The sequence below is a fragment of the Anopheles moucheti genome, chromosome 2 (genome assembly GCF_943734755.1).
Source record: "Anopheles moucheti chromosome 2, idAnoMoucSN_F20_07, whole genome shotgun sequence".
NCBI classification, from domain to species: Eukaryota; Metazoa; Arthropoda; class Insecta; order Diptera; family Culicidae; genus Anopheles; species Anopheles moucheti.
The window spans coordinates 86,646,029-86,658,983 of record NC_069140.1 but is presented as its reverse complement, the minus strand read 5'-3'; the positions used below and the strand labels follow the sequence as shown (position 1 = coordinate 86,658,983).

General features: G+C 44.3%; 2 protein-coding genes across 2 annotated transcripts; one reads left to right on the top strand and one right to left on the bottom strand.

The window, feature by feature from the left end:
- The first annotated feature begins 231 nt into the window (after window positions 1-231).
- Window positions 232-1,900, top strand: LOC128310435 (NADH dehydrogenase [ubiquinone] 1 alpha subcomplex subunit 9, mitochondrial). The gene is made up of 3 exons (XM_053047079.1): window positions 232-350; window positions 479-1,548; window positions 1,619-1,900. Exons 1-3 carry the CDS (start codon window positions 311-313, stop codon window positions 1,712-1,714), a joined length of 1,206 nt encoding a protein of 401 aa, XP_052903039.1. The 5' UTR covers window positions 232-310; the 3' UTR covers window positions 1,715-1,900.
- Window positions 1,901-2,069: 169 nt separating this feature from the next.
- LOC128310673 (synembryn) lies at window positions 2,070-4,898 on the bottom strand. The gene is made up of 4 exons (XM_053047372.1): window positions 4,648-4,898; window positions 4,209-4,570; window positions 3,962-4,136; window positions 2,070-3,886 (listed from the first exon to the last, which is right to left on the bottom strand). The coding sequence occupies exons 1-4, from the start codon at window positions 4,726-4,728 to the stop codon at window positions 2,870-2,872; spliced, it is 1,635 nt and encodes a 544-aa protein (XP_052903332.1). The 5' UTR covers window positions 4,729-4,898; the 3' UTR covers window positions 2,070-2,869.
- Window positions 4,899-12,955: the final 8,057 nt, after the last annotated feature.

Below are 12,955 nucleotides of genomic sequence, written 5' to 3'. Positions count from 1 at the left end.
CATCAACCGTTGACAATCGATGGCTAATCTAGCGAACAATTTGTCTGCCTTTAATTACAAATAGTTTGCTAATATTGTTGCCCTCAAATAACACAAATTATTTCTACATTTACAGATTGATGCAGTAGGTTATTCAGAATAAATTAGACTAATTTTATGATATTGACGTTTCGCAAACGTCATCACAAAACGACGGTACACTGACAGCAGGGAAATGGTTTTTCTTCCCAACAAAAAACACAGCAGGGAAGGAATCCGAACGAAGATACTGAATCGAGAGGCCCCGTAAATTCGGATTTTCGTCCCGAAAATGGCATCTCTAATTCTCGTAAACGGGGTGCAACTGGCAAGTAAGTATCAGGGCACACTCTGCAATCATTGTAGCCAATGGTTGCCTCACTGTGCCGACCCAATCTATCCGTTTTGTTATGTAATTTGTTTTGGGTATCGGCTCACGGTAAATCTTATCCTTTTGCAGAACAACAAACCGGACTGTTGGGTATCGTGTGCCTGAAGGCAAACTATAGCAGCGATGCACCGCACAAGCTGAAAACCACCAACCTGGCAGCACTGAAGCGTGGTACTGGTGGCCGTTCGAGTTTCAACGGAATCGTAGCGACGGTGTTTGGCAGCACCGGGTTCCTGGGTCGCTACGTGTGCAACAAGCTGGGCAAAATTGGCAGTCAGGTCATCATCCCGTACCGTGCCGATCACTACGAAGCGTTGCGACTGAAGCTGGTCGGTGATCTCGGCCAGGTACTGTTCCATCCGTACGATCTGCGGGATGAGGAAGCGATTTACAAGGCGGTTAAACACTCGAACGTCGTGATCAATTTGGTGGGTCGCGACTGGGAGACTAAGAACTTTACCTTCAAGGATGTGCATGTGGACGGTGCGCGTCGGTTGGCTCGTATTGCGCGCCAAGCTGGTGTGGAGAAGTTTGTTCACGTTTCCAGCTTGAATGCAACGCCGCATCCACAACCGTTCTTCACGAAGGAAGGTAGCAAATTCCTGCAGAGCAAGTACTACGGTGAGCTGGCGGTGCGTGAAGAGTTCCCTGACGCGATCGTGTTCCGTCCGTCGGACATTTACGGACAGGAGGATCGGTTCCTGCGTTACTATGCGCACATCTGGCGCCGACAGTTCCGTGCCATGCCGCTGTGGTACAAGGGTGAACGCACCATCAAGCAGCCGGTGTACTGTTCGGATTTGGCGCAGGGTATTGTGAACGCGATCAAGGATCCGGACAGCCAGGGCCAGACGTATCAGGCGGTCGGTCCGCGTCGGTACAAATTGTCGGCCCTGGTCGATTGGTTCCATCAGGTGATGCGTAAGGACGAGAAATGGTGGGGTTATTATCGGTACGATCTACGCTACGATCCGACGTTCCGCGTGAAGGTGTTGCTGACGGAAATGCTGACGCCATCGTTCCCGATCGGTGATGTGCACACGGAGCGTGTCGAGCGCGAGTACGTTAACGACGAAGTGCAGAAAGGGGTACCGACGCTGGAAGATTTGGGTGTCAACTTGACGTACATGGAAGATCAGGTAAGTGTATCGGCGAATGGTGCGAGTGGTAAACCACGGATTAATCGTGCATGTTCACCTTCAAAAACAGGTCCCATGGGAGCTGAGACCGTACCGTGCTGCCCTGTACTACGATGCTGAGCTGGATGAATTCGAAAAACCAACACCACCACAGTACATCCAGTAGGAGAGCTTGGCTTTCACCCAGCTGCCCGGATAACGAAAGAGATCCGTGCGTGTGTTCTAGTGTAGAGCGAGCGAGTGCACGAATGTGAGTGGTTGGCTGTTACGTTCTGATGGTGAGCAGTTTAATCGTACCACATGTAAAAACGTTAAAATAAATAATTCAAACAAGAAAGTAAATAAAAAAACAGTCCGTAAAAATCAACAACGTATGTAGCGTCACATAATTTAGGTATGTTTTATTATTGGCTGAAGTTGGCTGGAGATCCATGATTCGATATAAATACAACAGACTACAACATTCAGGAGTTACGAGATAAAAACAAAAATGGGCCACCTCGAAAGTTCCCCACAAAAAAAAACACAATAAATAACAACATCGAATGGCCATGGCGCGTTTAGCGAGGCGTTTACAGCAGCGGAAACGCGGTTGGGTTGGTGATGCGAATGAAAATATGGTTAAACATGGATGCATGTATATACCTATATATATATCTCTATATATCTATCCGGTGCCGTTGTGAAGCCCATGTTAACGTTTTTGTCGCCTTATCCCTTTATCAAACGCGCGTCCCGTTTTGGAATTATTGATCGCATTCAGTTATGCGATGAAGTTCGATCGTTAAAAACTTTTCCCTCGTTGGAAGTGGTACCTATTTAAAAAATACCCCTTGCCGGGGGAATTAATATTGCCTTCCCGCTGCTTGGAACACAAATTGCGAATACGACTACGGCGGGCGGAAAGAAGGTGGAACATTAATTCTACACGTGTGTCCATCCTGGTCGAACCGGTAAGCCGGTTTCCCGAATGATTTTTTGTTGTTTGGCAAAATGGTGCAGTGAGAAAGAGAGAGAGAAGAGAAAGAGAAGAGACAATGGCTTGACCGGGCCGGAATGTTAACTGTGCCCGTCTGCGGTGTACAATATTTGAGCTAAATAGTGTTTTTTGGCATCCCGTTTTAGCCGTTTTGTATGTTTGCAGCTTTACGTAGATCGAACGGTTAAATACTGCTGGGGTTTTGTTGAAACCAATGCATGCACACGAACCCGATGGTTTCGCCGTGGTTGATTCTGGTACACAAGAATATGAAGGTTCCGGGTATAGTGGATAAATACTTCTCTCTGCTGGAATGCAATACCGCCTTCGGTTCAGGTGTGCTTAAGTTTTTCGCTTGTGATCTCGCTGCTGTTCCGGTATTTCATCCTGCAGCTCCATTATATGGTCCACCGGTTGTGGTCGCCCATCTTCACCGATTTTGCACGGCTGTATCAAACCCTGACGCTGCAGTTTCTCCATCAACTTCACCAGCTCCATCGCTTCGTACTCTTTCTGCTCCTCGGACATACCTTCCAGTGGGTTCGGTTTCGGTGGTTCGTAGCATCCGATCACCGGATTGATAGCGTGCTGTATCTGCTTGTACTCCTCCGTATCGCTGTCCTCGCTGTCCGATGAGTACTGTTCGCCTCCATTACCCGTGCGTCCACCGAGCAGTCCACGGTTGGCAAAAAGGCCTGCCGCATTCCCGTACCCGGTGTACTTGATCATTCGGCCAACGTTCTCCTTACACAGAACGAACAACAGCTCCGCCGACAGATCGGCAATTTGAGTGCACGGACTGGTCAGCAACGAGCACAGGTAGTTCCGTAACTCCTTGCCCACCTCCGGCCGATCGCGGACATCACGCAACGGTGGCAAAATGATCGATCTCACATACCGGCGATGTCCACCATCCGCTCTAACCGCCTTTATCAGCACGGTCAGTATCGGCGACAGCATCTCATATTGGTCAGATTTCTTTTCCGCCTTTTGGAAGTTTTTGCGCATAAATTCTACCAGCACGTGCAGTACGTATACATTGTTTCCTTCGAACGGTACGACGGTGGAAGGGTCGCTACCATCACCAGCACCCGAACAGTCGTGTTTTGCCGTCAGCGATAAAACAAGCTCAATGTAGCAGCTTACCGGGACGCTTGTGAGCAGGTTAACGATGTTCGAGTGCAGCAGTACGATCTTGTCCCGGTTCAGTGTACGGTAAAAGAAAAGATCGTGCAGTACGGTTACCAAACGATGGAATTGGGTTGCTTCTTCCTCCTCCGGCACGAGATTGTTCGATGAGCGCACGGTCAGATTGAATAACACCTTCAGCACTTCATTGATTAGATCTAGGTCTTTGTCCTATTTGGTGCGAAGGAGGGAAAACATAAAGCTTAGCCTAAAAGTCTCCCAAACACAGCAGCAAAGGATACATACATTGAATTCTTTAAATATTGCCGCTTGGCTCATGAACAGATCAAGCGTTTCCACCAGGTACACCAGTCCGTGCAGTTGATCGCGTACTTTGGCTCGTATATCACAATTGATCGCTGTCAGCAGAAACAGCAGCTTCATGTCGAAATATTTGATATCGTATCCGTACGGCGCCTCCCTACGATTTGAGAGTGAGATAATAAGTAAATGAATGCCCACACTTAATATATCCAACCGTCCTCGTACTTACTTGTACATCTTCACGCGCCTAATGATACCCTCGGTGGAAGCATTGTTGAGACACATTTCCTGACACTTGGTGCTTTGGAATATCATATTGCTGAGACATTTGAGGGCTTCCACCTGGACCTCCTCGGGCGCGTCACATCCATCCGCGGGTCCAATGCCGGCCAACAGCAGCAACCCATCGAGCTGTTCCACGCTAACCGTTTCATTCAGATACGTCTTATCGCGGGCAAGCACTTTGATAGCCATCAAACAATCGACGCGGTGTGGCATGGACGGGTCCGCCAGATAGTCGAACAATTTGTTCCATATGAGCACCCACTGGCCCGTGCTGGTAAAGTGCGTGAAGTTAAACACTTGGGAATTCTGAAACCATTCCCCCAGGAAAAGAGGGAACAAATAAGTACAAGCGATTGGCGCGCTATGGGAATTGTGCAATTTACCTGTTTGTTGAATTTCCCCAACGCATCCTTCACCCGTCCGTACTCGCCGCTGAGCAAACAGTTCAAACTTTCCGCATCCATCACGACTATCGTACAAGCAAACGTTTCACCCTTAGCGTATAGGATGCACTATTCTAGGTTAACTCACGACACCGCCTAACCGAAACCACGGCCCGCTCGCACCTTTATGAATAAATTGGATTATTCGCGAGGGGTGTTGTAGAATTTGGTTCTGAGCAAAACTTCTTCTGTCGACAGTGTTTTCCTCCGATGATGTCAGGTTGGATCACAATCAGAGTTTGACTGACTCTGTAGAGTAGACCTGTCAGTCTATTGTTTTTGTTTGTATTTAAATTTGCCGTTGGTTGTTTAGTTCCTTTTTATCCAGTCTATCTATTTTCTTATCTGTATTTTGTTTTTTCTGTGGGTCGTCCAGTCTGCTATTATTTTCTTTTCCTTTTTGTTGCTCTTTAAGCTTTGACTTTTTTACTACCATGTATTTTGCTGTGCAAAAAGCAAATTTTTTTCTAGCAGTGTTCCTCATTTGTTCGTGATCCTCAGTGTTCCTGTAGTTCATTATTCAACCAGCATTTGGATTAGAAATAAAGAGCGTCATTTGAACACTAATTCAAAAAGATGTACTAGTGCCCAGAGGCTCTTGCTTCCGGTCCGAACAAAACTCAAATTTTCAAAAGAAAATTTTTCAACCCGTGTCCATAGAGGAACACCGGGCGAATCAATGTGCGATGTATCTCACATTTCAAGCGGTCTCGAAGTCTTCTAGATCTCAGCAGATGGTGAAGCCCGTAGTAAGCACGATTCCCCTGTACAATGCGTCTTCGGATTTCGCTGTTGATGTCGTTGCCCGAAGTAACGACCGCCTCAAGATAACAGAATTTCTCTGCTACCTCGAGGTTGTCGCCGTTGACTGATACGCTACCTCCCAATTGGGCCCTATTACGGGCTGAATAGGCAGGTACTTCGTCTTCGTCGCATTGATTCTCAATCCAATTCTTGCTGCTTCGTGTTTCAATCTGGTGTACGCCTCACACACCTTCACTGTCGTCTTTCCAATGATGTCATCCGCGAAGTCAAAAAGTTGGAGAGACCGGAAAAATATCTTGCCACGGATGTCGTTATCTAGCCCCGTGCTTCGTATTACACCTTCCAAGGCGATATTGAACAGTAGACAGGAGAGTCCGTCCCCTTGGGCGGAATCACAGTAACAACCTCATCATCAGCCGGATTCAATTGGTTAGTTTTAACCATGTTACTCGCGATGGTATAAATAGAGGCGATCGGCTGAGACCACCAGGGTAATTGTGACCTAAGGTTGGCTTACACTCCTAGGCGTTGGGTTCATTGTAATGATAAAATAGATGAAAAAGTAATCTTTTATGAGGCCAATGGATTGCTGTCAAAACAAAAAAGCACAACAAGCGATTGTGGTGTCAACTGTCAAAATGACAACGCATCGACATGTCAACATGTAGCCAGGAGTGGCAAACATGGCATTTAAATTCAACCAATTTGAAATATGCGCTAAAACATGAATAAAGGGCTGTACATGAAACATGCGCTAAAACATGAAAATGAAACATGAACGTGCTTTGAACGTTTACTTCGAAATCGTGAAACTTTTAAACAAATTATAGAAAGCATCCTACAAGTCGTGACGAGGAACAGAGAAATTCTATTTTCTCTAAAATAGCTAACGCATCAATGTTTAATTACATCAGACTACCAATAAAGAATGCCTGTACATTTTTGGATATATTTCCTAATGTTTCCAAAACTAAAAACGTGAATGTAAACTTCGGAGCTGGGTTTTATCAGTCCAACTGAGATGTCGTATTGCAAACCTTGGAGAATTTCCTCTGGACCATGTCAAACCTCTGCAACAACAAAAATGTACATAAGTTGGTCAAGAATTGTTGCTGTTCCTTCTGCAAAACTTCGTTTATTTCCAGGTGCCAAGTACGTCATAATGCTAGCAGTTGTTCCAGAGAAAAAACTTCCCGAAACTATCGAACCTATAGGGAAACAGGTTTCTTTCAAGTAAGGCACAACCTGCGTCAGAGTGCAGAGAGTCAGAACGAGTTTTGTTTTGTTATCGAGTTTCTCATGCTTTGTTCGCAACATATTCTGGAATCCCGAGATTAGCGAATATACGCAAGATATGATGATGTTGACATGTATAATCCGCATCAGAAACAAGTCGATGCGTGACGGGTGATAAGCAAGAAGTAAGATAAGCGGAAATGAGTTCCCATAAAACCCGTACACCCGCATGAGTCAGACAATCCTTGTTTCGGCATCCTATCGGGGTTGTATGTGTGATGGATATATCCTATCGCACCCATACTCCTTTGAATACATAGTCCTCGAAGTGGGAAGCGTAAAGCAAAGGAAAAGGAAGACGAAGGAGCACGCAAAAGAAGGACGCTTGCATAAACGAAAATAAAACAATAGACGGAATGCAGTTAAAAGTGATCACTCGAGCTGAGAGTGCTGAACTTGAATAGCTGAAAAGTGAAACATTTTGTAACAAGACAGTGTAAAATATAGAACATCAAGCGTGTTGATGGTAATGTTGAGTGCCCGGTTACGTTACGATATTTTGTTGGAGTTCGTTAGAAGATCTAGCTTTTAGAAATTACATTAAAAAGATGCATGAAGCAATTGAGGTTTCCACACGTCAAGATCAACGCCGATGAATACAATGTTGGCTAGGTATTTAGCGTAAAAGGTAACAGAACATGTTAGTAGCATTCGTCACTGCAGCATTCTAATAACGGTCACGATCTGCACGTGATCAGCAACGCACTCAGCTGTGAATCAACGATAAAGCCACATTCATCCTATTGTAGTACAATGACCGCGATCAACACGCCTTGAACATTCCTTGCAACCTTCTACCACCGATGATAAGCAGCAGTTGTAACGTGTTTCCACGATAAAGGTAGAGCCACGCGAGAAGATTGATCGTTTTAGTCCCATCATTTATGGAAATTTGTGAATCCATTAGAGTTTTTGTTATTATGCTTCTCCCGAATAGCATAGAGCATTAATTATGCTAGATCAAAATAGGGAATTTGGCAAACCGGCTCTAGCAGTTTGGCTGGGTTGTGGAGTTTGTGTGTGCGTAAGCGTCCGGTCAGCTGTAGAATATTTGCGCACGGTGTAGAGTATGTTTCCTTCTACACGTGCGATGCTGCGATGTTGCGATAGGAGCTAGCGTAGCCTCGGCGACGCAGGATGCCGTTAGTTTTTCCCTCCCCTCTGGACTTGTGTTAGTATTGGTATACGTTTATTTGTTATACGAAAGCATTTGAAAAAGATCTCACTGTTTTAGTTTTCGCATATTGTTTCGGCCATGTGTTTTCCACCCCTCCTCCCCACAATTAAAAGGGAACAGCTGTGACCGGTGAGATGTCACGGGAAGAGTCTTGGGATCAGATCCGCAGAGAAAGCACGTTAACGTTAAGCATCTAATTAGTTGTAATATAGTATTTCAAGGTGCGTAAGAGGAATTCGTAGTGTTTCCAGTAATTGTGATCTCTTTTCATACTGATGTAGAATATGTAGAAGCAGATATGGATTGTTGTCGATATCCTGTCAGCAGTGGAGGATCAATCCCCTTGGAGGCCCAGGGCGGAATTTTTTAAGGGGGCCTATAATTTTGCTACGACATTATCGGTGTTAAGGAGGTGTACTTCAAACATGATTTAACAACACCAGCAAAGTCTCGGAAAGAAAGCTCCCTTGCGTACATCTCAGAGTTCTGTTGCGTAGCCCTGTAAACGGGCCTAGTAAGCTTATCTATATATAAACGTTTGTATGCGCTAAGCAGAACCATAACGCCACTACTTGGATCACATTTTATACGATTTACGTACATTTACGATACAGGTACAGTTTTCAATCGGTTTACTTTACGGTAACAATCAGAGAAATTTCTTAGAAACCTGGTTTGCTCATGTTGATGTTTTAGGCGATGAACAACACAATTGTTTTCAGATTTGCGAAACCAGGAAAGCATGTTTTCAAGAGGTGATACCTGCAGTGTGGAATAAATTTGCCCATCACTATTGCATTGCATACTATCAAACCCGTGAGTGTAAGGAAGATGGATGAAACGGAAAGTATCCCTCATCTCTCGCTCAAACTTCCCGTCGGCTGGTACGAAATTCCATACAAACCAGCTATTTTCAGATTGCCGATACCAGGAAAGCATCCACGGAAGAGGTAGCTCCTAGTACAGCAATTTTGGTCGAAAACCGCCGAAAGGTATGCAGTGTTTAAACACTAACTTTCCCGTTGATCGAGAAAAATTTCTTCGAAAAGTACCAGTTTCCGAATGTATAATACCAGGCGAGCATGCACGGAAGAGGTAGCTCCTGGTACTGCGCCGTAAGGTATGCAATGTTTATACACCAACTTTGCAACCAACTTGCAATGCGCCGTAAAGTATGCAATGTTTATACACTAAATTTTCAACCAAATTTCCGCCGTAAGGTATGCAATGTTTATACACTAACTTTTCATACAAACCAGCTGTTTTCAGATTTCCGATACCAGGAGAGCATGTTTTTCAAGAGGTGACATCTTCCTTCCCGCTCCCCCCCCCCTTCCCCTACCATGGCGTCCAAGATGGCGGCCAAGATGGCGGACAAGATGGCGGCCAACTTCGTACTTGCATGCAACAAACTTGCATGCAAACTTGCATGCAATATTGCATGCAAGTTTTGGCATGCAATTTCTTGCATGCAAACTTGCATGCAATATTGCATGCAAGTTCTTGTATGCAATATTGCATGCAAACTTGCATGCAAGTTTGCATGCAAGAAATGGCATGCCAAAACTTGCATGCAATATTGCATACAAGTTTGCATGCAAGTTTGTTGCATGCAAGTACGAAGTTGGGCGCCATCTTGCTCGGCTGGTACATGCAAGTTTCTTGCATGCACCCAACTTACATTGCAAGTTGGTTGCAAAGTTAGTGTATAAACATTGCATACCTTACGGCGCATTGTAAGTTGGTTGCAAAGTTGGTGTATAAACATTGCATACCTTACGGCGCAGTACCAGGAGCTACCTCTTCCGTGCATGCTCGCCTGGTATTATACATTCGGAAACTGGTACTTTTCGAAGAAATTTTTCTCGATCAACGGGAAAGCTAGTGTATAAACATTGCATACCTTTCGGCGGTTTTCGACCAAAGTTGCAATCCCAAGTTGTTGCATGTAAGATGTTGCATGCCAGATGTTGCGCAACATATGTTGCGCGACATATGTTGTATACCAGGTGGTGTGCAACACATGTTGCGCAACATGTGTTGTGCAACATCCTGGTACTCGGCTGGTACCAGGTGTTACCTCTTGAAAAACATGCTCTTCTGGTATCGAAAATCTGAAAACAGCTGGTTTGTATGCAAAGTTGGTGTGTAAACATTGCATACCTTTTGGCGGTTTTCGAGCAAAATTGCTGTACTAGGTGCTACCTCTTCCGTGGATGCTCTCCTGGTATTATACGTTCGGAAACTGGTAGTTTTAAAAGAAATTTTTCTCGACTAACGGGAAAATTAGCGTTCTTGGTCCTGGTGCAATTTCGTTTATACTTTTAAGGCACAAAGTCGATATTCTTCTCTGCGTTTAATTTATCACATAGAAGCAAATGTTTTATATTACCAAGGAAGATGTTTTTGATCAATGTTTTACCTTTTTGATTAAATTTTGGGGTATAAATTAACTCTGCTGTTAAATTTCCAAAAATCGCACAATCGGCACAAATTTTTATGGGCCTCCAACACGGCGAGGCCCTGGGCGACCGCCTACCGTTTGATCCGCCGCTGCCTGTCAGGATGTGTTTCGACAGGATGTGCTGTCTAAATTGAACTTTTACACAAAGTTTTTTGAAAGTAACACATTGTGAATGTCAGAATTCTTTGCAAAGCTATCAATTTCACGTTGAAAAAGCTTTACAAGATATAAAATATTCTATATCTACTATATCTGCAAGTGTATATCATTTCACCTGCAAGTTGAGAAGAACCTAAAAATGTCTATTTCACTACAACAGCAACATGTTAGAATTTAATTTGTGTTAATTATTTATTATCGAAACCTTTCAAAACATGGACTTAGTTACAATCTCTTCAGAATTCTACTGTAATCGTTCACGGTCCATTAGATCTCGTTACTGTTGAATCATGTATTATCAACTCAACGATTTGATTCTCTTAGGACCGACATTGTACTTGAATTTACTGTTTTGACCGAGAATTTGCATCAAATTGATCCCCACATGTAAGGGCTACTGATAATCCCTGAGATCTACATCTTCATTTGATGAATTAGACGATCCAGAAGAGATTCGATCACTGACCTTCAATGCAGTAGTTCGGACCCCTAGACGCGATATGATGGTAGCGCTCTTGTGATTGGACGATAAGAAACACCTTATTCTTGATCAATTTCCTAAATCAAACTTTTTAATTTTAATTAAACATTGTATAAAAACTCTGCCATACTATAACAATTAATGATGTGTTTACCATTTTATTCTCATAAAATAATTAAAATCCTCTTGCACGTACACGTACATCACCCTCGCATCTGGGGGGATCAGGTATCAGACTCGGAAATCAAAATTCATACACACTTCAAGCGAAGGGTGTTTTTGGGGTGGTTGGTATACAGGGGGTGCCCGAACACAACCGTGCATTGGTGTGCGGATTCGCCCGTCTAGCTTCACACGCGGCCGGTTTGCCTGCCGGCTATGCTCTGGCGATAACGCGCACCGTAACCGCGGCTCAGTTCGCATTCAACAAGTGACGGAAGCGGATGATCGACCCGGCGGACACCCACCGATGATCGGGCGCACATACACGAACCACCACCACACAAAGAAAAAATCCAACCCACGCGACTGTTTCGGTGTGGGCCAGTGTTTTGCAACTTGACCGTGTTTTAGGGCTTGGGCCTGTTTTTTTTTTCGTGTGTTTCATCGAAGTCGCGCGTTAGTATTTTTAGAACTTCAACTGGTTCACCGGAGGGAAGGGAAAATAAACGGTTTAGATGTTTGTTGACTAAAATCAAGTGCAGGTTTTGTTGTAAATGCTCCGGATGTAAAGAGGAATGACCTGCGCTGTGCAAAACAAAAAAAAAAACCGTCGGAGAAAAACACGCTTGTGACCGGCATTTCCATTCGATTGTTCATAGTTTATATTGTGAAAAGTGTTCTCGTTAAATTGTTCTTAATGCAACATTTTTAAATCCAATCGGCAACCACTTCCTTCAACCGATTCCGGTGTGTCAGAGTAGCTCGTAAATCAACCAGTAGATATTGTGTCTGCAGCATTACGGTGCCATCCATGCGTGATCGTTGTGTGTGAACAATCAAAAAAGAGGTTTCCTTGTTTTAATCTAAAACATCACCCGAAAGGTTTCCCCTTCCATCATAGGCTAAGATTAACGATAAGAGTTATACAGTTGTAGAATGTGAAAAAATGGTTTATTGTTCGTCGATTAAGTACGGTCGAGTGATATGTTCGGTGGAAAGCCGTAAGCCCGGTTCCGGTCGATGGCGGGTGGACTGGCTTTTGGGGGTGCGATTTATTGCAAAGCACGCCCCGTACTGTCACGTAGATTGTGAGCGGGATTTTTGATTTAGGTTGGAAAAGAAATGCAAATTATGTCAAAATTTAATAGATAATGATTTGGTATTGAAATTGCTTAGTATTTTTTAAAAATAAGTTGGTCATGACCGCTTAGTAATTTTTTATGTATTAAATATATTTATCTATTTTCCCCTTTACAACCACGCTGCCCCAAATTTGTGCCTGTGAAGTGCGTTTTTGTTTTTTTTTCCGGCGCATTCGTTGAATGGTCAAATTTTCGGCACGTGCGCGCCACCGCAGATTGTTGACCGCAATTCAGCGGCACAGAACATATTGCTAAACCAGAGGGGAGAGATGGAAAAGCTCCACAATCCCTTCCGGGGTTTGTGCATCCTTTCGTTGCGGCCATCGGTGGTCCCGGCTTTTATCGCAATTACAATCCGACAGCTTTGTGCGCTACTGTACTACCCAGTTAGTAGCACTATTGCCGCGTGCGAATTGAGAGCACTTGGTGCGGGCACACTTATCTCACTATCCCACGCCTCTAATCTGACCGTGAAGGGTTTGATTTCCCTATCAACAGGTTAATGTGGCTGGCGACGATGGCGATAAATCATCTCGCTAATTAAGTTGCGAATTCGACTGGCGTGTGGTTAGCGGTTGGAATGGATTACGCGTTGTACGCGA